We start from the raw sequence: 27,442 nt of genomic DNA, 5'->3' as shown, positions 1-27,442 counted from the left end.
GTCAAAATCCCAAACTCAAACTGTGTCCCCTGTGTCACACTGTAAATCTATAAAGAATATTTCTAGTTCTATTTTTAGATCATTCCCCTTTTTCTTCTTTGATCAAACATATTAATTTATATTTATGTCATCAAATATAATCAGTTATGTGACATGAGAAGTGTGCTGGGCACATGCCATTTGTTAATTAAATTCTGAGTAATTTATTTAACACATCATTGATGGCTATCCATAAATTATGCTACTTAAAAACTTCAGACTTGTAAACACACATGCACATATATTATACATATTAATGTATGAAATTCAGGTAGGATATTACCAGCAGAGTTGTGGAGCTTAAGAAAATCCAGTGTATCACATAGTATCTCCTAATAAAATTCCATGGTGGAAGCAGATTTAATGATCACCAATATAATAGTTAACCAGTCAGATCCAAAGATAAATCAGACACAGCCTGTGCTTTTACAAAACACAAAATCCTATTAGAAGAGCAGACATGTATGTAATTAACTAGAAGAATGCATGACAAATGCTGTATGGGAAGTGAGTATGACATCCTTTGCGAACCTGGATGAAGGGACAGTTGGTTAGGCCAGAAGTTTTGAGGCTGACGTTTTGGGGGGGAAACACACCAGAGGAGATGACATTTGTTCAGGACATTAACACATGTGTAGAAGACAACCAAGTGGAATTTAGAGATCGAGGGATATGGGCTTAATGCTGGGAAAGAACTAGCAGAAACTAACTAGAAATTCTAGTGCCTTCTATTTAAATGTTTTCTAATTTTGGATAAAGAGATTTAATATGATAGTATCACTCTAATGATAATTTGTAGTATATTAAAGGCTTTCCAGTATAATTTAGTGTCATCATTATTCCTTCCTGTGTGAAAGTATTACTTATAGAATCTCCAGAAGTTCATTAGACTTACTTCATTACAATTTTCTATCTTCTCATGCATTCAGGATTTGGGGGTAGGATTTATGGTTTCCCAAAACTTTGTTTTTTTTGTTTGATATTTTCAAATAATAAGATAATAGAAATAAAAGGACAGGTATTTTGTGTTGGAAAATAGCAAATTGTAGCAAGTAATAAACCATGTTTTTGAAAAAAAAAAAAAAAAAGGCATAACAACAACAGGATAAGGCCAACTAAGTTTTTGTAACTTCTACTTTAAATTTGTTGAAGGATAGACCACCACAATGATTAAAAATGCACGTAAATTTTCTTACTTGCCAGATAAGGAAACACAGATGAGCAGCTCTGCCAAATGGTTCTCTGACGGGGACAGTTTATGTTTTCCATGTGCCAAAAAGTTCACTGTGGTGATGCCAATGAAGGGTCAAAGTTTGCACCTTGGGAGAGGGCAGGATGAATTGTCAGTCTCCACATAGTTGATTAAAACAAGTCCTACTGTTCATTGGACAGGAAAGAGTCTTCATTTGAGCTGAGGGAGGGTCTGTTTTACTGGAGTTGTTCGAAATTTTTCATCCTTTGCCAACTTCACGGTTCAGTTTTGCCATTGACGAGGCAAGTGTGCCGCAAGTAGGAAGGTCTTCTTGCACGGGTCTTCTAACGTTCTTCTCAGCTCTGTCATAACATTTGCATTGTTCAAAGGTAGTTTTCAAATTGTGAGTGCTATTTTTAGTCAATCAGAGTAATAATAAATGGGGGTGAGAACACAGCAGATGCTTTGTGGCAAGAGGGTCTTAATGACCCCCTTTGGAACCACTGCGGTTAGCTAAATAGGCACCATCAACCCCGACTCATTTCCAAAACCTGTACAGTGTTTAACTCTGCAAATCATGGCTGTTACTGTGTATCATGTGAATTCAGATTTGGATCAGAAAAAAACAACAAACAAAAAACCTGGATTTTTCTGATTTAATAAAATACTTTTAAAATAATTATGGTACGGCCTAAAAATATAAAGACTTAAAAATACTGCATGGAGCACTGGGTGTTATACGCAAACAATGAATCATGGAACACTACATCAAAAACTAATGATGTATTGTATGGTGATTAACATAACATAATAAAATTAAATTAAAATTAAAAAATAAAGGGTGCTGTTGGATTAAAAAATACATACATAGTATGTATTTTTATATTTTATTTATATTATATTTTTATATAGTATACATCCAGACATAAACATTTTGGTATTTGTGAATATAGCATATTAGAACTCAGGGAACACTTGGGCAAAGTAGTGAATATTCATTTTTTTTTTAAAGTTTAGCAAAATGATCTTATTATAGGCTCCTAGTATAGGTTTGTTTTAAACTTCTTGATGAATTTTTTTTTGTCTCTGGCAGGCTTTCAAGCACTTTGGCATGTAGTGGCTTCACATATATACATTAAATTTTGTTGAAAATGCTTTAAACTCAAACTTCAAAAAAATCATATGATTTAGATGCTGTGAAAACATTTTCATCTGTCCTTGACGAAACACCAAGGTGGAGTTCCCAAGTCTGCGTGTTCACTTAACAAATACTTATTGCCTTTGGAGAGGCCATGAGCAAGGAGCACAGGGGAAAAAGGAAACCCAAATGAAGCTCTACTATTTCGGCTCAGTTTCAATAAAGCTGTACTACCTATCAGAACCGTTTACCTTCCATGAGGACTTAACCAAAAAATGGTTTATTATCTTATTATCTAACTACAGTTTGACTCTTTCCACCATGGTATTAAAGCTGCTTCTTAAGCTCCTATCCTATCTTCTCTTTCCTCCTCCCCCTTCTCTCCTGTTCCCCTTCTCTTCTTTCCCCCTCAGTCTGGGAAAAGAATACTGAACTAAGAGCTGAAGAGTTGAGTTCTGTTGACCCTTCCCACCCTTCTTTTTAGGCTCTGTGATCTTGGCCAAATCAGTGAACCTCAGTCCCTTCATCTCTCAACTGGGAATAGTAATTGTTGCTCTGGAACAGCCAGATGAGATAAGATACAGTCGATTCTCATCATTCACAAGAGTCACGTTCTATAAGGTTGTAGCTAATACTGAACCATTGCTCCATAGCATTAGGTTCCTGTGAGCCTCTGGTCACAACACAACGTTTTCATCAACTATCAGTACAGAACTTAGCTTTATGTGGAGTCGTTAACCCTGAACTCACAGACACAACATGATCACTCATGCCTAAAACAAAGCTTCTCTAACACATGTATTTTTTCTACAAGGCACATCAGTGTCTTCTCACACTTAGGAACACTGGACAGCACAGCAGCGCTATGCTTGAGGGCTATTTTAGACAGTGAAATCACCAACCAAAAAGGAAAAAAATAAGAAAAATGTGACATTAATAGAGCACAAAAATGACACTTGTTTGTAATAGAAGAGCTGAAAGAAGGCAGAGCATTGGCCACTGCTGAAAATGTGCATATGGAGTGACTCAGGTGTTTGCTTTGCATGTCCACAGATGGCCGTGCAAGTCTCACCAGTATGGATTTGGGGACTGCAAAGAAATTTTAGCAAGCAGGCAAATTTGTACCTATAGAATCTGGAAATAATGAGGATCAACTATATACAAATGTACCTTGTAAAGTCTTTTTTTTTTTAATTTTTATTGTTATGTTAATCACCATACAGTACATCATTAGTTTTTGATGTAGTGTTCCATGATTCATTGTTTGTGCATAACACCCAGGACTCCAGGCAGAATGTGCCCTCTTTAATACCCATCACCAGGCTAACCCATCCTCCCACCCCCCTCCCCTCTAGAACCCTCAGTTTGTTTCTCAGAGTCCATCGTCTCTCATGGTTCGTCTCCCCCTCCGATTTCCCCCCCTTCATTCTTCCCCACCTGCTATCTTCTTCTTTTTTTTTTTTCTTAACATATATTGCATTATTTGTTTCAGAGCTGGGTGATAGACATTGGGGAGGGTATGTGCTATGGTGAGCGCTGTGAATTGTGCAAGACTGTTGAATCACAGATCTGTACCTCTGAAACAAATAATGTAAAGTCTTAAATTCTTTTAAAGCACAATGTAAATCTCAGAATAATTTGTAGAATAAGTTCCTTTGTGTAACATTTAACTCAGATATAATAATTTTGTGCAAAGTTGATGTTATCAATGTCAAGTTAATAAAGTAATAAATATAGGGCTACTGGGTGGCTCAATCGGTTAAGTGTCTGCCTTCAGCTCAGGTCATGATCTCAGGGTCCTGGGATCCAGCCCTGAGTCAAGTCGGACTCCCTGCTCAGTGGGGAGTCTGTTTCTCCCTCTACCCCTGTCCCTCCCCACCACTTAAGCTCTCGTATGCTCTCTCTCTCAAATAACATCTTAAAAAAAATAAAAATAAAGTAATAAATATATTATTTGAAAGAGACCGCAAGTCTTTAGCTCACTAAAGCTGTGAATACAACTATTAACACAAATTCTTTAGCTCTTCAGCCCTCACATTTAATGCACAGTAGCAAGGAGAACCACTATAATCTGATGCTTTGTGTTTAGTGCTTAACATGGCTTTGTGACCTCATTGGGGGGGGGGGGACATTCCCTATGTATTACCAAAATATTATGTTTCCAAATATGTGACATTCATATGGAAACATTTTGATCTTAACTAGTGGTGTAAATGCTGTTCTTGGACTTTTGGTACCATTTTATGTCGTAGACCAAGTACAAATTGACATTTTCAAGCTGGTTTTGGTTAACTTACTTAATGTTGGAAAGTGGAACTTTCCAGTGCAATAACCTCTGCAAAATACCACTGTATGGATTATTAGTATGTTATGCTGTTGACAGAAGTACAAATGGAAAACACACACGTACCTATAGAAATTTTCTCATCAAACAAAATGGAAATGACCTGGGTGGCCTAAAGCTTATCACGTAGACCTTATACTTGAAGTTATTTTCCTATTTTGAGATATAATGCCCAGGGTTTAGAATATTCATAGTAGTAAATTCAGATTTATGAGTATTTTTGTTGTTTGAAATAGCCATATTTCCCCTGCTTAAAAAGCAGGCTACTAATCACATAGTCTGCTTGGGCATGTATCAATGTCAGTGTGGCCATTTGGCAGCAGAGTCTCTCAGAAGCTCCAATTAACCATGCAAATATATTTCATAGCATCACATTCCACTTTGTCAGAACCCCCGCTGCCTTTATATTATTAACATAAATGCAGGTGCAAATAGCATTTATGTTCTTTGATAGAAAGCAGTTGGAGACATTTCACTGAGGGACACAACACTTTCAGATTGTGTACATCTGTTCAAATAATGTATCCAGCCCCAGTGACATGAACACAAGGATGGAAACATCTGCCCCTGAGACCATTTGCCATATAGCAGATGCTTACATCTTTATTTATGCATATGGTTGGTATGATGAGTTGAGCTGGGATAAAAGCAAAGAAGTTTGACAGAGGTATTTAGGATGCTTTGCAAGCCAGAAATGTAGGCTAGGCATTTCATGTTTGTAAAAGTCTAATACTAATAAGAACAGAAATGCATAAGTCTTGTAATGCTTTAATGGAAAAAACATACTGTCCCATCTAGGAACCAAAATTGTAAAGATACTTGCAGAAATTCCAACATCCAACTTATACTAGAAAGAAAAACGTATTAGTTTTGTTTTGATAAAATAATTTAAAATGATTTTGAATGCATTTTTCAAGTTCTTTAAAAACAGTGCTCTGTGTTTTAAAAGATTATGTACTACCAAAAGAATCTTGTGATGACATTTCTTAAAACTGGAGGAAAATACAAATGTCATTAGTTTAAATATAATTTATGAGATATTCCATGAATATAAATTCAAACTAAGTAAAATAAATTTCTGAAGCATTACACCTTTATAAGATTTTTGTCAAGCATTTTATTACTTAATCTTCATTCTAACATTTCCAACTACTGAAGTTTTAATTATAATTGATATTTTTATTAGAATAAATTACCTTTAAATGCTTTATTTTCAAAACTCTGTCCTATGGATCTGCCATATTATAGTCTCACAGGAAACAACAGTGAAGGAAACAAAAACTTATCAACCAAAAGCAAGACATTTCCAGATTTTATCTTCTGTTCTTGGTCACACCCCCAACAAAAAAATCATAGAATCTCAAAAGAGCTGGGACATTAAATTATATCTAGTTCAGCAGTTCTCAAACTTTTTAGTTTCAGAACCCCTTTACACTCGTAAAAATTTGAGGACTCTAAAGAACATTTGTTTATGTCCATTATATCCATTGGTATTTATCATATTTGAGATTATAAACTGAAAATATATATATATATATATATATTTGTGAATTCATTTTAAAATAACAATAACAAGCTCATTACAGCTTAATGTAAGTAACCTATTTTATGTAATTAGAAACAATTAGTGAGAAGATTGGCCTTGACTTTTGTTTTTTGCAAATATGTTACAAGTCTGGCTTCATGAAAAATGTTGGAGTCTCATATCCGGTCTTACATTCAGTATGTTGTGATATGTCATTTATGTTGAGGTGTTTGTAGAAAATCCAACTTTACAGTAGCTGGAAACAGAGGGAGTATATTAATAGCCTTTTCAGATAATTGTGCCTATTTTTCTTTGATATAACACCAAAATATGCCCCATAACTATAACTGACTTTAAATGAGTCAGGTCACTTCTTAAACTTCAGTTGTGATGAGAAATTTGAAACCACGTCAAGGTGCTTCTTGTATTCTGCTACTTTTTGGTCTGTCTTACACTTGAGTGAGTCTTTTACCCATCCATGTAACATCAGGTATTGGTTATTGGGGGGGGGGGAGTTCATTGAGTTTGCAGATCTTCTATACATAATTTTTTTCAGTATTTGAAAGATCCTCTTTGTTAATGTAACCACCAGTCTCATCTGAAAAATCATTGAGTATTGGGAAGCTTCAAGCTCCCAGTGATGAATTCATGTTTTCCAAAATTCTGCCGCTTTTAAGAATGATTTTTATCACTGCCAACGGTTACCGTCAGATGTTTTTTCTTGTAGTGACAAGCTCTGTTAGTTCACTTTTGAGAAAATGTCTGCCAGATACCTAAGTTTGGCCATGTTCTTTCAGCATGTGTCTGTCAGATGTAGTTTCAAGTAGAAGTGGTGTTCCATGACGAAAGCCGCTAGTTCAGCTTCACAACTCAGGGGCACAAGTGCTTTTCCTCAAGTCGTCCTTCGGCATGCAGCAGAAGGTTCTACGAGTATGAACTCTGTGTTGTAGTGCTGAGAGAGTGTGTTGGTGAAGAATATAGCCGTGTGGACAGTTTGCTCTCATTGCCTAAATTCAGGCTAAGGCACCAGAGCAGTTTGACCCAGTTCTCCCTTTTGTCTCATCAGTGCAACAGATGCAAAGGTCAACGCACTGGAAAAGGGAAATGGCATCTTGTTATTAGAATGAGAAGACAGTGTTGGGACCCTTCCCAGGGTTGGCAGACCACACTTTGAGAAGTGATGATCCAGTGTAATCCTTTCTTGTTAAAGGAAGCAACTAAAGGCCATTAAGGATTATTATCTTGCTCAGACCCATTCCAGTAGCAAAAGGAAGAACCAAAGCCAGACCTCTGCCCTCCTTCTTATGTGTGGTGTAATTTGTTTGCTTTTCCCTGAGGAACTCCCTCTCCCCCCCGCCCCACCAAAAAAGGAAAATCCCACAGATCCAAACTATAGGCCACAGCACTGATGTTTGATCAAGTTTATTAAAGGGGCAGGACTTGCCACATGAGGAATTCAGAAATTCTTTCAGCATTTTTAGACATTTTTATTCAGTCCCAATGTTCTTCAATGACTTCCATTTCAAAGGTATAGGATTAGAAAACCTATATTATCTATATGATCTCTAAAATTATAAAAGAACTTTGTAATGATTTTTTTCTTCATTTTTGCATATCATAAAAAACTACTTTAAGTCAGTACTTGTTGTGTAATTGTTGCTTTAAAAAAATTACATTTTGGTGTGAACCTGATTTGCTTGCCAGAAGCTTTGCAAAAGAAGGCCACCCAGGCAAGAGTGGCCAGGACTGAAGGGAATCACTCTGTGTATTAACGTCTCTCCAGCAACGATGTTATGGATTCTTATTATGTGGCACTCACCAGCCACCAGAGGAGACTGACAGGCGAATAGATAAATTACAAAACACCTTAGTAATAAGTTCAGTGTGTTGGAATGTAACAGCTTTGGTTCCAGACAGACCTGGGTTCAAATCGAACTCTCACTTACCAACCTTGTGCCCTTACAAGAAATACTCAGTTTCTGTGTCTATAGACTAGAGATGTTAATATTGAGAGTTGGTGGAGGATTAAGTGAGATATAGTCGATTAAGCATCCAATCTGACTCCTGACAGAAGGACATGTTAGTACTACACAATGGAATTTTTTTTTTTTTAAAGATTTTATTTATTTGACGGAGAGAGCGAGAGCAGGAACACAAGCAAGGAGAGTGGGAGAGGGAGAAGCAGGCTTCCCACTGAGCAAGGAGACCGATGTGGGCTCGATCCCAGGACCCTGGGATCATGACCTGAGCCAAAGGCAGACGATTAATGACTGAGCCACCCAGGTGCCTCTACACAATGGAATTTAAAGGGATAGGGGATTGAGGGATGAATAGAAGTTGAGTAGAGACAGGGACCATATACACTAACTACTATTAAATTTTCTCATGAAGAAAAGAAAGGAGATAGGGCAGTAGCCTGAAGAGAAGATAGAGAGAGCCCAAATACTCTTTATTGGGGTTTTGGATTTTATATTTTTGTGTTCAGCAAAAGCAAAGGAGAAAGCAAGACAGTACAGTTGAGAGTTAATAGTTCACTCATTTGGTGAATAACATATTGTGCAATAGTTGTGTACCAGATACTGATCTGGGGACCGAGGTCTTGGCAGTGAACAAAATAAGCTCCTGCTTGCTTGGAGCTTATATTCTAGCAGGAGGAGACATAATATAGTATCATTATAATGAAGGACGGTGAGAATAGAGAAAGAAACAACAGGTGATCTCATGGGGCTGAACAGGTACTTCTAGATAGGATGGTCAGGGAACGCTGGGAGCTCACCGATGGTAGAGGATCCCTGAGGCATCACAAGGGGCCTGGAGAGAAGCGTGGGGTGCAGAACAGGGTTGGAAATACTCCTATTTCCTTATCTAAAATGCACATTTTTTTCACATTTTAGTGTCTCAGGACTTGAGGTAGATGAATTGTATGTTTAGAGTAACAGTGCTTCTCCCTCCTTTCCCCTCACCCCACAATAGGTAAATTTATCTGTGTTGTTTAATTACATATAAGAATTTAGAAATCGAAAGAAGGAACAGTAAATGAGTTTCTACTTGATGACTTCTCTTTGTCCACAAGGTCTTAGTCTCTCCAGGCTGCTATAGCAAAGTACCATAGAATAAGTGGCTTATAAACAAGAGAAATCTGTATCTCACAATTCTGGAGGCTGAAAGTACAAGATCAGGGTCCACCATGGTCAGATTCTGGGGACCGCTGTCGTGAAGGAAAAATTTTTCCTCTACCCTTTTTGGTTCTTTGGCTGACCTAATAATAAAATTAACATAGGACAAGAGAAAAACAAATTTAATTATGTCTGAATGGAGGCCCCACAAAAACAGTGCGACCCAAAGACAAGTTGGGCAATTGAGGTTTATAGGCCATCCTGAGCTAAGGAATGGGATAGGGGGCTGGGGCTCCAAAAAGGAGGAGGGTAATTCATAGGATGATAAGAAGAGCAGATGTTTGGTAATTGGATGTTTGCCCTGTCATACAGATAGGTTATTCAGATAAAAGTTATCTTTGGTAATAGGCCTCTCTCTGAGCCAGGCCCCCTAGCCAAATTCTTTTAGGTAGTTAGGAAGAGGTAAAAGTTTTTCTTGAGTCTTCTGGGTCTTGATTGCCTTCACTCAAAATAATCCACATGCCAGAGTAGCGTATGTGGTGTCATGTATTCTGCTCCCCTTCAGAGCCCTCTTCTGGGTTGCAAACAATCTTTTCATTGTATTCTCACATGGCAGAAAGAAGGCAAGAGAGTTCTTTGGGGTCTCTTTTATGAAGACATTAATCCTGTTCATAAGGGTTCTACCCTCATGACCTAATTATCTTCCAGTGGCCCCACCTTTTAATACCATTACGCCGGGGCATTAGGATTTCAACATATGAATTTTAGGGGAACACAAACATTTCATCCATTGCAAAGTCAATGCCAAAAATCATTGGCAAGAGAGAGAGAGACACGGGGATAAGGTGGGGGTGGGGGAGAGGGGGAGTGCTTCAGAAAAGCAATGGGAGAAACCTGAGCTAGCCCCAGTGAGGAACTGAAGGGAGTCTCTTAGGGATAAAAGACATTGTGGAATAGGTCTGCATTTTGACACTGGAAACTTTAAATTTGTAATGTTCTCCAGTGTTCAGTCGTTGGATTTCTCAGCACTAGGCAGCAAGCAGTGGGAGTGGAGAGCACAGTGTGGGACCAGGTAGGGTAGGTGCCATAGGGAGATAGCAGTGGGGTGAACCCAGCATATGCTGTCAGTGTCCACGGATGGTCAGCCATTAGGCCAGTTCCAGAACCAGGGGTCATCTACCTACATACACACACATACAAATGTGCAGAGCCTTGAGAAAAAGGGAATACAGGTGGACTGCATAATTCACTGCATCTCTTCAGGGAAGATGGAGAGCTAACTCTGACATGTTTCTAACGTGTAGATGAGAGTACATGTTCCTTCAGCCAGACTTTGTCATTGCCATCCAAATAACAATAAAGGTGTTGATGGAGGAGAAGCAGGGCAGAATTCACAAGGAAAAGATCCCAGAGTGGTCCCACAGCTTTCCAGCTCTGATGATTTCGCTCTCTGTAGTAGTTCAGGTTGGCATCTGATTACCTCAGCTGCATCTCAGAGTCTGTATTTGCCGGTTAACTCCTACACAACCAATCTGGTCCGTTTCACAAAGGTAACCACCGCTCATGCAGTTACCTCAGTACCAGTGGGCACCTGCTGCTTTATTGTCTTTCTCTATTTTTTTCAGTGTGTCCGTATTCTAGGTGGTCTCTCTATATTAATCAAGGTGTGTCTTCACTAAGAAATAATTAACAGTCAAGCAGGAGTTTTAGGGAATAATAATCCACATGGCAAAGGAATACACAGTCCTGTGCATTTGCACTTACAAATCGTGAACTATTTGACATAAAAGCTGAGGTAGAGAAAAACTTGCAGCAAAAAGGGTTATAAATCACTGTGAGTTGAAGATAAATCAGAAGTGAAAACAAAACATATATAAAAGTGTACTATAAAGCAGTGGAACGGTTACAGTTTGCATGCTCCTTAAAAATGCCCATTCTATAAAGTAAATCTACCCTTGAAATCACAGTATAAAACTATCTTTGTGATTCCAGTCCCTTGCTTTTAACCACACTGTGATCTTTTCTGCTTTGGTTTCATAATCATGGTATTTTGACGAGAGAGCCTTCTGCATGTGTCCTGGTTTAATTGTTCCAACTGACTGCACATTCTCATGTTGAAACCTTATCTTTCTGTTTATCCCACTAAGGAAAAGGTTTTCTTCACCAACTGTCATCTTGTTACTCATCCCAGATACTTAACCGTTCCAACTGATATTAAAATATAAGATTAAAAAGAAGGGGCCCGTTTTTAATTTGTTGGTGGAAGAGTTCTCGCCATGAGATATCCGTGCGGCTTACGAAAGCTCTTCTGCAGATGTTTCCTTGCCCATCCATTGTGTTGAAAAACCATCTGACTCAGAAAATGCCAGATTCTCCTGGAAAGACAGTGTGCACAGATGTTTGCTAGGAGGGGTAGGACATCAAATGTCTTTACCTGGAAGAAGTTGTTATCAAGGTCTTCTGAATTTCAACTATGTGACCCAACTGAATCTTAATAATTCCAGTTAATGTTAACAATAAGAAGAAGAATGGGAGATGGAGCGCCTGGGTGGCTCAGTTGGTTAAGCGACTGCCTTCAGCTCAGGTCATGATCCCAGGGTTCTAGGATCGAGCCCCGCATTGGGCTCCCTGCCCAGCGGGAACCTGCTTCTCCCTCTCCCTCTGCTGTTCCCCTGCTTGTGTTCTCTCACTCTCTCTCTCTGTCAAATAAATAAATAAATTCTTAAAAAGAAAAAATAAGAAGAATGGGAGAATGGGATTAATAAAGCACTTCAGAAGTTTCTATTTGTCTTGCTTTGTGTCCCCCATAGATCATAAGCTTTTAGTTACATTTTCATGCTACCCAGTCATTCTTAGATTTGGGTGAAGATACAAAATTGACTGTTTTGTAATAATGAATAAAATCTTGTGCATGTTATAATTTTTTTTGGCCAAAAAGATTAATAACTTTATCTTTCTAAATGTATTAAAAATTAAAAGATTTCATATAGTTCTCAACTGCTTTTCATCAGAAGCGCTTGAAATCAAAAATTCCTCCCAGAAATAAGGACTGATAATTAAAATGAAGGAGAAATTCATTGAAATGGAGGATTATTAAAATGTATTTTAAATGATAAAGCTTTTTACATTTTCTTTTCATTTGGGACATGAATTATGCGGTCCAAAAAGAATAATTAGTTACTTGAACTTAACAAACCCTGTTGTATTAGTTTTCCTTTTAGTGCCATTAACGTTTTAGGTAATTGGCTTTTAAATTCTTCCATAAAGAATGCTTGTTTCCTCTTGCTTCCTGATATATTTACATGTCTAATTTATTCAATTTTATGGGCTCCTCTTTTGGTGCCCACCTTTTCTTTCTATCTTTTCTTATGCTATCTTAAACTTTTTTCTTAATGATTCCATCACCAAAACACTGAAATCTTCAAGAAAGTGCTTTCAAAACTGCAGTTGACCTGTCCCTATCCTCTGTGAGAGGATATTTTCTCTCCTGAAATGCAAAATCACATGGCTATTGCTCTCAGGGTCCTGCAGGGCTGTGCCCAGCATCCCTAGTTCTGCTCTAGGCCACTGAGACCTGGGCTCAGCCCCACCCCTGAAAGTCTACTACTAGGGGAGTGGCTTTCTTCCTGGCCAGGGTTGAGAACAACAATTAGCATCTATACTCAATATAAACAAAAGCAGGGAAGAGTGTCCCGGTAAAACAGCTCTTTAAAATGCACATATGTTAACTCCCATTCACTACAATTGTTCATCTGATTAGCACTTTGTCAACTGGGATGGAAAATTTGGGGGCAGGGAGGAAGAGGGGGTGATAGGATAGATGAGATGTGGGGAAGGTCGAGCTGCCAAAGAGGTGGCTGGAGAGCCGAGAGCAGCATGAAAGAAAAAATGCTTTACAGTTTTATTGGGACCATTATTCACAAATAATAGCCATTCCTTCCCTCTTTCCTTTATTTACCTTTCAAAAAAGAAACATAAGTTTAAGGATTCAGTACTATTTCCATATGATTAGCATTCAAGATTTGTGCATTTTTTTGTCTTCCCACCAGAAATAACTGTCAGGAACTTCGTATACTTCTTGTCAAGAGAAAGTGAAAGACTAATGTCTGCTGAGCATCTAACTGTGGTAGGCACTATCCTGGCACCTTCGTGGGTACTTTTTTCATTTAATCCTGACCGTGACCTTTGCAGCAAGATACTCTTAGGTGCATTTCATAAATGAGGACAGTTAGGCTCAGAGAGTGACTTTCCCAAGCCACGAGACAGAGCCAGGAGCTGAAACCACATCTGTCTGAACCCCAAACCCCATGTTTTCACTGGCGACCACGATAGAGGCCATCACCATGCGTAATAGCTCAGTCAGCATGTCCACTGGGCCAGGGTTTGAGTTCCAGCACCGTTACTGAACCAGCTTCGAAATCTTGAGCTATAAAAAGTACTTAGCAGTAATTTTTTTTTTTAAGATTTATTTATTTATTTATTTATTTATTTATTTATTTATTTATTTATTTAATTAAGAGCGAATGAGAGCACACACGTGCGCACAAGCAGGGAAAAGGGCAGAGGGAGAGAATATCCAAGCAGATCAGGACCTGAGCTGAAGTCAAGAGTCAGACGCTTAACCAACTGCACCACCCAGGAGCCCCTGAACAGAAATTTCTAACTCAGGTTTTTGCGGCGATTCAATGACACAGTGCATTTAAAGTATTTGATAAGTGCTAGGAAGTAAAGAAACTCCGGTGCTCAGAAAGCAAGCATTGCTTTTCTTGCTAAGTGAGGCAATGAATTCACGGTCTGGCAGGACAGCTCTCACAGGCCTGTGCTGCAGGGAGGGTGCCTGGCTGTCACTGGGGGTGTTATTACGGGGTGGGGGGGAGGAGAAGGCGTTAGCAGAGAGTGTGGCTCTGCAGAGCAGGAAGTGTGCAAGCAGAACAAACAAAACTGGACTCTGGATACAAGATACCCGATTGAAATCTGGGTCCTAGATGTACTGACTCTAGGACTCTTAGTGTTCCACATAAGTGGACTAGAAATGATATTTGGCATCCTGAGTCCTTAGACACAAAACAACTCTGTGCCTTTTGCCAGCACATTCTACAGTGTAGTCTGTAGTCAGTGCTGAAGAAATTCCTGTTGATTCTGTTGCTGCAGAGGCTGGGCGGTGCCTTGGGGAGAGGGTAGGCAATGGCTCAATGTGTTTATAGGTTTTTCAGCAAAATTAAGTTGAGCTCCCTTGTGTTATGAGCTGTTTCTTTCATCTCATACTTCTCCAGGGTTTTACCATATTTGTTTTAACCAGAGACCATCTTGGGAAATAGTTTGAACCCCAGCTGGAATTTATCATTTGAAAGCCAAGGGAAAGGGAGAACAGGGATGCCAACAAATAAAATTAAAAATAGGGTTTTTCAGTTTAATAAAATTAAAACCTAAACAACATCTGAAAGTTTTGGCTCTTTTGTGGCTAAGACTCTGGCAGCACTTGTGTTCTGAGCCGAGGTCTGGGGAGCCCGTTTCAAGAGCTGGGCCTCTCATCTCTCCGCCCGCTCCCTACTCCATGCTCAGCAGAAGGCCTGGGGGTCCCAAACAGATGGGGTAATGGAACTGTGCCCAAACCAACGAAGGGATGAGGGGGACCAACTTCACTCAAGCCACAGAGCAGGCCTTGGTTCTGCCAGGGGAAATGAGGGAGTTGATGATTACAGCCATCTACAGAATCACCCGCCCTTGTGCTTGTCTCTTACTTAGTATTGTCTAGGCCTTGTTGTGAGACTGTGATCAAGCTGGCTCTCATGGTGGCACTTAGTACCATCAAGCCCTCATTCTTCCCTCTGCTGTCTCTGCCTGCAACCGACGCCCATCAGACCGGTCCTTTGGTGGTGTTGGAGGAGGAGACACACATTGTACCTTCTCCAAACAAGTAGCATCTGGCAACTTTATTGGACTTGTCAGAGTCCTGTGGATAGTAAGGGCAAGTTCAACTTTAAAAAATCTGCTTTAACCTTCAAATGACTATTAATTTCTCATGAATTCTCTTTAATGAGTGGGCTTTCAGAAAGTCTCATTTAATGGTAAGCAAAGTTTTGGGGTATGACAGGCCATTTCTATTTCAAGTTTCCCTTTTTTTCCTCTCCTTAAAATTCGGAGATAGCATTATATCTTGTAGTTAATTAGGACAACTTTGTTTATAATGTAGCCCCTTTGTGGGGAGAATGAAGGAGGGGAAGGTCACTGCTTCAAATCAGAATGGGACAGATCTGCGTGGCATGGACTTTGGCAATTACTTAACTTCCTCAAGTCTCATTTTTCTTAATCTGTGAAAAGGGGACAATAAGTTACTTGCAACATTTGTGTGAGGGCTCAATGAAAAGACCTAGCACAGATCCCAGCCCATAATAAGGACTCCATACCTCCATGTTTTTCTTTAATCCATAGTTCCAGCAACTTTTCACCAACTGTAAATGTCACTTTGCAAAATAGTTATTTTTAATACGCTTAACGTAGTAAAAACAGCCCATATTTAAAATCCTAATATTAAGTTTCACGTTGTATAATTGCACAAAATTAATTTTACTGAGTGAGCCTTTTATGTTTTCAGTTAATAAAAGTCCATGTTTAGTGCCTGAGAGTCCTGTGAGTCTCTTTAACTGTGTTATGGGAAATTTTGCAGGATTTCCAGAAATTATGAATGTCACTGGAAATTTCTACTTCTCATTATTTAGTGCACAGTTCTTTGAGATCTATAATTCAGTAGGTGACAGGGGAGGGTTTTTAGATCACGCCATCTGGGGAGGCCTTGTAAATGCGTGTGAAGCAAACCACTGTTGTGGCTACATTGCCAAGAAAGACTTCCTACAGTCACGCCGTCCTCATGTTTTAGAGTTTTAAAAAGTTAACGGCATTTTCAGCTTCTCTACGGACTCCTATTGTTCAAACTACTTAAAAACAAACAAACAAACAAAACTCTGTAGTTATTCTAGCATAACTGACCTTTATTGCAAATTGCCTCGTTTTATCCTAAAGAGCCCAGGGTTTGCAGGAACAATCCTCAGGACTCCCATTGTCCTTGGGAAGTAATGAGCTCTAGTACTTCTCAGTGTTTAACTTTGGAGGACAGTTATGCACGGCCTGTCAAATTATCAGATTACTTCCCTCATTGTTAGCAATTCTTGTCCTTTTAAGACAAGGAAAACAGAAAACAGACACTCTGTATGTAATCTAGACACACTCATTTATGCAGACACGTACCTACCCACCGTGACTTATCCCCAAAGGTACCCGTTTTAAAAACACATTCAGAAGGGAAACCTCATTTTCCTTGCATTCATCCAACAGATATTGGCGAGCACCTCCTGTGTGCCGGGCACAGGGAGTGTTCAGTGGAAAAGAAGCATATGTCCCATCCTGACCACTTCGTTTCCCATGCCCCCCAACCCAAAGGCCACCATCGAGGCCAGTTTCTTTTGCTTCCCTTCAGAGATATTCTGTGCATAGCAGAAATATATTTGTGTGTGTGTACCTCACTATTTTTTTTTTAATCCAAGTGATAGCACACTATACATCTCACATCTTGGAGAATATTCCAGATCGGTCTAGCTCACCTTTCTATCTTACTGTTGCATAGCATTACATTGGATGGTTGGATGGTTATTTTATGATGTCCCTGTTGCTGGACATATTTAAGTAATTCCTAGGGGTTACTTTTCTTCTCTTTGGGGACCTTGTCCTCTTTCTCCTGCCTTACATTTCTTCTACTGCATCACCCCATTCCATGTCGCTCCATCATTAATGGTTCTGGGAAAAGGGATGCCAACAGCACGTTCCTGGACACCCTCACCCTTGTCCATACTTCCTGATAGATCCAGGCCAGCATGACAAGGTTACATTTATCCAGTAAGGCCCTATCTTTCACCCCACAGATTTCTTGTGATTACCCTGTAACTGTTGATTACGAAGACAACTTATCAACGGTTCTACCCCCAGATCCACTTCCTTGAATTGCAGCAAACTTGAGAGTTGACTCCGTCTGGCAGACATCATACATGGTACCTTGAACTGTCGCTGCAGGCTGCCCGGGCTGCTCACCGCTCAGTGTTCTCCCGCGCTGGGGCAGCCACGTACCCCAGCAAGAGCCAAAGGCTTCCCTCTGTTCCCAGATCACAGTGGCCTCCTTTTCCTTTGAATGACGGTGTTCTTCCTGTGTGATTTTATTTCCACTGTAACGTAGAAACTTTTGAAGATCAATCAAAGCACATTAACTTTAAATGCATCATAATTAGCTTGCTCCCTTTTGGATGGCTCTCTAAAGTATATCTAGTTTCATTTCTGGAAACCTTCACTGTCAGAAGGTTGCTTTCTTACACTTGGTCATAAAAAATAGGAAGCCCCTTCCCAACTTAAATCTTTAGAGGCTTTGAAGTGACCTTGACCACGGGTTGTTGCTTCAGCTGTACCTTCTGGTCTTTGTTATTTCTGGTCTTCTTCATGTTGACATCACCATTCTCTGCCTCTGAGGTTCAGTTTTTCCATTTCCAGTTGTTTCTTCTCTCTTCATTCCCCACTTTGCCCCTCTGTGGATGTCTGTTTTTTTCAAAAGCAGTTTCTTCTTCAGAGCCTGCTTGTTGCTGCTCTGTGTTATCTTGTTCCCGAGCAGCATAATTTACTGTTCTCTCTTACTCCCTCAGATGGTTAGTCAGCGGGCCTCACCGATCCCCTTTATATTAAAGGGTTTTATCATGATGCTAACCCAGTTTCTTATTCTGGCAGTGAAATTAAATTGAAAAAAATTTTTTTTCTGGACATAGATCCTCTCCTTTTTTAATTTTAAAAACCTGGAAAAGTTAAAGTTTGCTTTTAAACTGTGGCCCCCTTCCTTTTTTTTTTTTAAGACGGTTTTCTAAGCTGAATCTGTAAATTCTTTATTTCAGCCATGAATCACTTCATTACCACTTACGACTTCAACAAGTAATTATAATGATAATTATGACATTTCTGCCACATGCCCAACACTCTTCCAGACCCTGGAGACAGACTCTGCCCTCAAGAGATCCACTTCAGTGAGGGAAGGCAGTGGCCCATAATGTAATCTGGGAGATGGAGCCAATGTGCTAGAGAAAATTACAATAGGAAAGGGGGTAGGGAGTTCAGAATGGGGGTAGTTTCAATTCAGGTGGTCAGAGAAGAGCTCCTTGGGAAGAAGCCATTTGACCAGACTTGAAGGAAACGCTGCAGCAAGTACCGGGGATTTATCTGGAGGAAGGAGGTGGCGTCCTGGCAGTGAGCACAGCAAGTGTGGAGGCTAAGGAAGCAGGCGTGTGGCACCTGGAAGGAAGAGCAAGGAGGCCACCGTGGCTGGAGGGTAGCCGACGGAGGAAGTCGGTCAGAGAGGTTCCCAGGAGCCGCATGGCATGAGGCCTTTCACGCCATTGCAAGGACTTTGGCTCCAGCTCTGAGATAAAGAGCCACTGGACAGTTTTGAGCAAATGAGTGAGGTAATGTGTCTTGTTCTGTGATGTAGTATTGTCACATGTTATTGAAGAGGATTTATGACTGATGAGGGACAAAGCAGCCTTTCTTCCAGTTCTTCTGTGCTTAGTTAGGAGTATGAAGTGGATCTAAAGGACCCTATGTTTTCTCTCCTCTTCCTCCCTCATCAATTTGTTGTGTAGATGCCAAGACCATTATTATCACTAATGTAATTATTTAATAAGCCTTGTCTTTAAGCAACCAAGAGCTCTCAATAACATTAAGCTTTTTGTAAACTCAATCCTGATTTAACATATTTCTTTACGACTTACTTCAGTACTTCTTCCACAAAATGAGAAGATAAGGCATAAAATGAAAGACATTTAAATTTAAAAGCCATAAATATAGAACCAGAAAATAAATCAAAGTATGTAGGAAGAAGCCAATGTGGCAGACCCATTTCGGAGACTGTTGTGAGGTGATTGATTTACACATGAACTTCATGGAAACAAAGCTAAAAAGGATCCCAACAGATCACACAATTATCCCAGCCTGAGTTTTTCCAGAACATTGTCCTCATCTTTTCTCTTCTTACTCTAATGCAAGCTGCCACATGAAATGTGTTTTTAACATACTTCTTCGTCACCAAAGAGTGATTACTTTCTAAAACAAGTTGGTCAGTATACATTTCACCCTTATTCCTACTGTCCTACATATTTACGTGAGGAGTGTCATTTTTGCCAAAAGAAACAGCTTTCTGTTAAAATTGTTAGTTTTGATAACTGTAGACATTAAAATCTAGGCTGATTTAAAAAATATTTTAATTGTCAGCTTCCGAAGGCAGAAATTGTGCCGTTCATCTTTGTGTCCTTGGTATCCCCCGAGCAGCCCTTTGGTCCTTCATCCACAACTCCGAAATCTCAAAAGCTCAGAAAACAGAAAATCTTATCAAAAGTTGGATACCAGAACTCATTCAGAGGCAAAACCTGAACCAAGTGAGACAATTTTAAAAAATCTTCCTTTGTCCCACTGTTTTGCGAATACTCATCTGTTTTACTACACAAGTGGTAAGAGGTTTAATTTGGGTGCTCTGCACACCCTGCTGGATGTTTCCATAACAGTTGGTTTATGCATCTTACTACTTTTCTAAAATTTAAAGTATAAATCGCAAAATACATCTGGCCCCGAAGGTTTTAGAAAGGGGATGTGGGGCTGTCATAGCCAATCCCTAGAGTGGCGTGGGTACCTCGTAAGTGGGAGTGGGAGTGAAGTTTGACTAAAATGAGGCACTTAGAAAAGGGGAGCTCTTCCACAGCCAGGCCTGATGACCTTGAGGTCTCGGGGGAATAAAAAAGATGATTCAGTTCTTAGAAGCGGTGCATTGAAATGTTGCCTTAGTTACTCTCTTAGAGTAGTTGTAATTGCTCTTTCGTTAACCTAATACATCCCAGGAGTAGGAAGTGTTACTGTTATCAGTTAAAATTATTCCTATTAGTGTCCCAGCAGGTGCTTTTTATGTGATTCATGCATTTTTTATGTTGTCTCCGTATCTTATCATTTTGTATCATTTTGTTTTTCTTCAGCATTTTTTAAGGTGTCACATCAGCCTTTTTAATGCTGTGATTTAATTGCAAAAGCACACATAAACAGTTTGAAAGGTGTGAGAAGAAATTCACAAGTCACGTGGGAAATAGCAACAAAGCTAGCATTCAGTCTGGAATTCCTACCTCCGCTGCTGCGCAAAACAACCCACTGCTCGTGGGTCAAATGGTGGGTCCTGAAAGTGAGAGAGAAACGAGCTTGATACAAGAAACGCTTGTTTCACACTGAAGATACAGTGGGACATATGGATATGGATTAAATATAGGCTTTCCCCTCTCACAGCTTAATCGGGAAAACAAGACGTGTCCTTAAAATAAGTGAAATACACAGCAGAACATACCAGAGGAGAGTCTTTGCAGCGTGGGAGGTCAGGAAGGGAGATCAGGAACCGGAACTAGGTATGGAGAAGGTGAACTTGTGGAAAACAGTTTGGGAAAGACAGAGGCCAGCTCTCGAGAAGCTCTGTGTTGAGTGGTGGGGACTCACAAACAGATAAATTATTACGGAAAATGGTCAGTGTTATCCTGGGGGCCTTGGAACCATAGCGGAGACTAATCAGCCCCTGGGAAGGTGGACAGGAGTTGACTTTAAGGCTGGGTCTAGAGGAACACAGGATTTCGCCCAGAAGGGCCGGGGTGGGCCTGGGAGTGCACTGCAGGTGAGTAAACTCTCCACAGTAGGACAGCAACACTAGAGTGACTTTTTATATTGTATTGTCATTGCAGGCGAATCACACATCCCTTCTGGAAAGATTCAGAGTGGGAAAGGTTTGCAGAGTAAGAGTCAGTTTAGGACCATTGCGCCAAAAATCGTGCCCAAAGTGCTAACGTCCAGACTGCTATCCTGCCATTCCCCGTCACTCTCCGAGCAGGTGAATCCAGGACCCTCCAGCAACACCAAGCCCCTGGGGGTGCCCGCCCAAAATTATGCTCTGATGCAGGTTGCTGGACAGGAGGGGACGTTTTCTCTCGTCGCCCTGCCACACGTAACCTCAGCTCAGCCAATCCAGAAGCCCAGACTACCGCTGCCTGAAAACCTTAAACTGCCTATTCCCCGATACCAACCCCCGAGAAATAACAAAGGATCAAGAAAGAAACCCGTTCGGAGCTCCTCTGAGAGTGGCGGTGGCATACCTCCTGCCCAAACCCAAACGTCCCCCACCCCACCTGACCATCCCGAGGCCCCGCACAAAGCCGGCCCCTTGGAGCAGGCGCCGTCACGAGCCCAAGCCCCAGCTGGCGTCAGCTCAGCGCCACCAGCCAACCAAGGTGGCCCCGGAGACTCTCCACCTCCGGAGGCCAGTGACCGTGGAGATCCGAGCCCTCCTGCCGCCCCAACACCATCCACACCAGAGGAGCCCTCTGCCAAGCAGGACCTCGGAAGGACTTCGGGGAAAGCGAACTTGGCGACCAGGAAAACCTGCAGTAAGCCTTCTTCCGTTGCCGGTGGAAAACTGAAAGAACAAGTCAATCTTGCAAAAGCCATGACCATTTTATCACCAGCTGTTTTTGGCAACACAGTTCAGCTCATCTCTCCAGTCCCCAAAGGTAAACTGCCAATCCTCCCGTACGCCAGAATGAGAACAGCAGAGGTGTGCAAGGGTCCCTCGGGGGTTACCACCGCAGATGGTTCTCTGCCTGGGCTCAGGGCCGTCTGTGATCAGACCTTCTCCATCACGGAAGGCTTTCAGGCAGCCACCAAAATGGTTGGCAAGACACCTGCACCACAGTCGTCAAAGCAGAGTCCCTGCGAGAGTGCTTCTTGTCCTGCCACCAGGCTGGATCTCAGCCACAAAGCAAAACTGAACAGCGGGGCGGCGAAGAGAAGAGTACGAAAACGAAAGGTACCGGAGGAAATGTTGGCGTTTCAGGGGAAAAGGAGGAAGTGTATCATTAATAAGTGTAAAGAGAGTAAAGAAAGAGTGAAAACCGATCCCCAAGAATCCAGAGACCAAAAACCCGGGGCTCTGAAGAAATACCGCAGCATTATGCCTAAGCCTGTGATCGTGGTGCCCACTCTGGCTCCCGTGGCTTCTCCAGCAGGTGTGTTACAGCCCCCCACCCCCGGCAGCCTGGCACAGGACGTTCTGTTCGATAATTCACTCACTCCTAAGTATCTGGGCTGGAGGCAGGATGGCGGCGTCTCTGCGAAGCCCAGCTCCGCGCTGCGGAATGGCTTCCCGGGCATCAAGAAGCCTTGGCACCGGTGCCACGTCTGCAACCACCACTTCCAGTTCAAACAGCACCTCCGAGACCACATGAACACACACACGGACAGACGGCCGTACAGTTGTCGGATCTGTCGCAAGGCGTACGTGCGGCCCGGCAGCCTGAGCACGCACATGAAACTCCACCACAGTGAGAACCGTCTCAAGAAACTCGTGTGCTGCGAATTTTGCGCCAAGGTGTTCGGCCACGTCCGAGTCTACTTCGGCCATCTAAAAGAAGTGCACCGGGTCGTCATCAGCACCGAGCCCTCCCCCGGGGAGAGGCCGCCAGGGGACGTGCCGAAGAACAGGGGCCTGAGCGCACGAGGGCCGGAGGGATCCGTGGAGAGGTGAGTGCTCATGGGACGGGGGCCCGGCAGGGAGGGCGCTTGGGATTTGGAGAACAGGGCGAGGTGTCGTATTCAGAAAGATGACTGTAGAAACATCCCTCAAGTGAAGATTTCCTAAGGTAGCTGCCTCTTCCTCCTCGTTCTCTAAAGAGTGATCTCATTTCTCTTGGGTTTCCGAGCAGTGACGGTGTTTCATTACTCTCACCCCTGTAAGGCAGGTTCCAGGTCTGCTGGGGACAACAGAGTGAGGGAGGATTTTGGCATCTGAAATAAGAAGCAGTAAAGTGCTGCATATAGTTCCCGGTGCTCTCTACAAAGTAACTGTCCCCAAACTTTTGGCCACAGAATTTATATCTAAACACCATCCTTTGCCCCAGAATACAGTCTGACCCATGGTGGGGACTCTGCATGCCCCACACTGACTATACCCTCAGGTGCCCGGACCCAACCCTTTACATTTGCCCAGTTTTTCCTGTCAGGCCGGATTAACGTTTCCCGGGTCACTGCTCCCCTGTGCGGGTCCTGGCTTCGGGTGTTAGGAACCAGCAGTCTGCGAGCCGTGGGTACGCAAGGGAGTGCCCCTCGGTTTGCCCGCTTTCCACCAGATGACAGGGGGAGTTTCCCTGAAATCCATTCTCATTCACACCAGGAAAATTAAACATTGTCTAACTTTAGACGCTCTGCCCCCTCATCATTCTTAATTGTCCTAATTGTTCCAGATACTTTATCCAGTTGTATCTTCCTCTGTCACATTCGTTAAAGTCAGGGTCACCTGTCCTATTTCTTCCCGGCTTTTCTATAGTTTCTCTGCTTTTCTCTGGGCATTCCTGTCCACTTGCAGACATCTGTGCCTTTCATTAACTCATATAGCGGCCTCCCTCAAGAAACCACCCCTTCTTCATAGTCTCCTGTGGTACATTTTGATTTTTAGGTACAATGTCCACACTGCTTTCCGTGCTCAAGGTTAGTGAGGAAGGGCAACAGTGTGGCCAAACCAGCAGGGTCCCTGCCATGCTTCACTTGCTGCTACCCGGCTCCTGAGTTGATGACACCTCGTTGGTCACCAAAGAGTAGTTAGCCCCCCTGGGGGAGAGACAGGATGGGAAATACCCCTTCCCTCAGCGGACGCTGGGGGCTTGAGAACCGGTTGGCCTCAAGCAGGAGTGACGGCTGGTGTTACCTGTGGCTTCTGCTTCCCCGGGTGCTGTTTCCCCCGCCCCCCTGAACTTCTCCTCAGCGGGGGTGTTTTGGATCCCTGAAGGCGAGCGTCCGAGAGGAAAAGCTCTGCTTGTGGTTTTCGTGAAATCTTCTATTGGCTTATTTTCCCCCCTTTTCAGGGCAAACAAGTCGAGCCTGGAAGAAGACCTCCTCCTCACCCAGGCAGACGAAGTCAAGTTGCAAATCAAATGTGGCCGCTGTCAGATCACTGCTCAGTCTTTGGCTGAAATCAAGTTTCATTTACTTTACATCCACGGAGAGGAAATTCAGGGCCGGCTGCAAGAGGAGATCCTACCAGGAAGCAGAGGCACTCAGGAGGACCTGGTGAAACACGCTGCTCCTTTCTGGAAACAGCATCCTGAAAGAAGAAAGCTGCTTAACAAGCACGGCCCCCCTGATGAGGAGTTCCCCACATTTCCCAAACTGAAAAGGCAGCCCTGCCTTCATCCCCAGAAGGATATGGAAATCCTCAGGAAGGCTGAAGGAGCCCAGGCAGGACCCAGCGAGGCGGGGGCGGGTCCCAGCTCCCACGCCCCCCAACTTCGGTCCCATTCAGGCTTTAACTGCGTCTTGTGCACACAGATACTGCCAAGGAAGGAAGAACTCCTCCTGCACTGGGAGCAGCAACACAACTGTGAGGACCCTCCCAAGCTATGGACGATTTTAAATACCCTCTCCCACCAGGGAGTGATCGGACTTTCTGGCAAAACTGAACAATGAAATACTGGGGTGGGAAGGGGGTTAAAGAGAGTGCTGCTTGCTTGCTTTCTCTTTCTCTCAAAGCTTTGTGTTCCTAGGGTGGTGCTTAATTATAAAAGTCAAACAAGTTAGGATCAGCATTAATGAGCACAAGTGATTTTGTGCATAGTTTTATTTTCTTATGAAATACATATATATATATATATATATATATATATATATATATATATATATGCCCTCGATGTATATTTTTCTAGCCACATGCAGTGTTATTTCAAAATTCTGTGTACCAATTGTTAGTGTCCTAGACCTTGAGAATAAATAAAAAGATGAAAATTTGGAGATTGAACTGTAAAAAATGAGAGGCTGTTCTTCAAATACTGTTTTCAGCATGTCTGAGTGTGTGCATATATCATTTTGTTCAGCTGGTTTCTGTTTAAGTAGACCAACAAATGTAATACGTTTCCAGGTGGCAAAACCAGTTCAGTCTCAAGCGTAGTATAGTGTTGATATTTATCAGATTTGCTGGTGTAGTAGGAGAGGCTATGGAGCAGTACATTTAATAAGGTTCACGTCTACTGTAATTGAAAATCCATGTTTCCAGGACTTAGATTTTTTTTTGTAATTTTGCTATTTTCTTAAATGTACGTTGCCTTGAAGATCAGATGTTGGTTAAGCCTTACAGCTGTAGTGTTCCATATCAAAGTAATCAAAACTTTTTTAGTACTTCAGCTAATAAAAAAACACTTTTTTGGTTAAAAGTTCTTTCCAAATAGTCTTTCAGGCCAGGAAATTTACTATCTGGAAAGTGCGCTAGGTGGTGCAGTCCAGATGGCGAGGTGTCTGAACGGCTCGCCCTCCCTCCCAAGGAACTTCACAGGGTTGTTGCTAGCTGATCAGCTTTCGATGCCACTGTGCCTTTCAAGCCCAGGGTTCACTTTGAAAGTCAAGAGTAAATGATTGCCTCTTAAATTCCTGGGCTATGACCTTGAATCAGAAAAGTTGCCATTTGGAGCTCCGGGCCATCCTTGGCTGCAAAATCATTTTCTTAGAACAGGGGAGTGTGAGCAGCCGTCCAACTGAAATTTCCGCCTTTGGGCAAAGGTGCTGCGCATGTGGCCTGCCCCGTTTGTCCAGAGCACGGCCCATTTTTCCATGCTACAGCAAGTTGCCTAAGCAGGAGGAACTGAATTGGAATTGATAAGCTAGTGGGTCTTAAGTCATCTGTTTTTAATGTCTCGTTTTAAAAGCAAGTGTTCATAAGCATGATTTGGCTTGAATTGTCCAGAAAGGGAAAACTCAATCCTTGCCTTTTTGCAAATCATTTTATAAATTTGAGAATAGGAGGGTAAGGGTGGAAACCTCTGAAATATCTTGCCGTGGTTTACTGATTGATCACGCTCTACCCAGTTTAAAAGGGATCCTATCAGACCTTCACTGTTTGATACTTGTAGAACTGGGTTAGTAATGAAGCTGCTTTACCATTCAGTGCAGCACCTAGTTTGTTTGGGGAAGATTGGTCTGGAGACACTTAAAAAGGAGATCAACCAAAAATCCTACTTGAATTCAAACCATGAATCAAAACTCGAATCCATAGACTCCTCGGTCCTCAGGTACTAAGCAGCAACGGGCTAGTTGGCTAAAGCACGGGAGCGGGTCTGGAATGTGGATGAGGAAGAGGTGTGGGGGCAGGGGGCACCCACCCAGCACGGAAAGGAAAGTCTGAGTCCCCGAGGTTGTGGAAACACCCTCCTACGGCCAGTGTTTAACCACAGATTCTTACAGCAAGGGCACAACACTAATTGTGTATAGACGGCCTCTAAAAAGAAGGAGAGACTTAGGAATGGGGCACCTGCCCAGGTAGGGAGGTGTGACCGGCCCATGCTGATGTGCCTGGCTGGATCCCTGTCTCACCAGGGCTCTGAACCCTAGGTTTGGGGTGGGGTCGGCACTCATTTTTAAGAAAACTCTTGTTAGGAGAGGAGATGTGCAGTGCAGAGGGGCCTCACTGGATGCCTATGTGTGTGGGTTCATTTGGAATAGAATGTTCTAGTTCTCAGCTTCTAGAAACACTCCCCCGCATCATAGTGGGAATGGCCCCAATGCCACCTAAGATAAGGGGCTTCTGGAGAGTAGCCCTTCTTCAGCAAGAATGGCGCGGAGAGGGACTCCTACTGATAGTAGGGAGGGGGGGCCCAGGAAGAAAAGAGAGTCCGCCAGCTGAAGTGACTCGGGACAGCTCAGATTGATGAGCCAGTGGGTCTTCGTTGATGAGCCTTCCTTGGGCACAGGCGTGTGACTGGCGCAGTCCCAACCTCCGTCCTTGACCCAAAGGCGGGAAGGTGTAGAAATGTGCTGCTCCCTCCATGTGACTGTGAGAGGTGACCTGTCCAAGGCTCCATCCCCTCACCTGTAGAATGGAAGGGATGCTCCTGCCTCAAGGCACTGTGGTGAAGGGCCAAGGAGACCCAAAGGAAACTTCTGGCACACTTGGGCCTCGTAGGAACCAGGGGCTGATACCCATTATGCTTCTGGCCAGCCTTGGAGAAGA

The 27,442-nt window shown here is 42.3% G+C and overlaps 1 protein-coding gene across 10 annotated transcripts in view; it reads left to right on the top strand.

Annotated features, from left to right (window-relative positions):
• Positions 1-25,659, top strand: part of ZNF438 (zinc finger protein 438) — a 177,448-nt gene extending 151,789 nt beyond the window's left edge. For 9 of the 10 annotated variants that reach the window (XM_036099625.2, XM_078075331.1, XM_078075326.1 and 6 more), the window contains 2 exons: positions 21,144-22,974; positions 24,312-25,659. In XM_036099625.2, the coding sequence (XP_035955518.1) occupies positions 21,144-22,974; positions 24,312-24,912 (2,432 nt within the window). In that variant the 3' untranslated portion in view covers positions 24,913-25,659. Of the gene's footprint in view, positions 1-13,403; positions 13,481-21,143; positions 22,975-24,311 lie in introns of all 10 variants that reach the window. The other variant, XM_078075332.1, reaches the window with a different exon arrangement.
• Positions 25,660-27,442: the final 1,783 nt, after the last annotated feature.

This window comes from Halichoerus grypus, chromosome 6, assembly GCF_964656455.1.
Source record: "Halichoerus grypus chromosome 6, mHalGry1.hap1.1, whole genome shotgun sequence".
NCBI classification, from domain to species: Eukaryota; Metazoa; Chordata; class Mammalia; order Carnivora; family Phocidae; genus Halichoerus; species Halichoerus grypus.
This window is presented reverse-complemented; position numbering and strand designations above follow the sequence as displayed.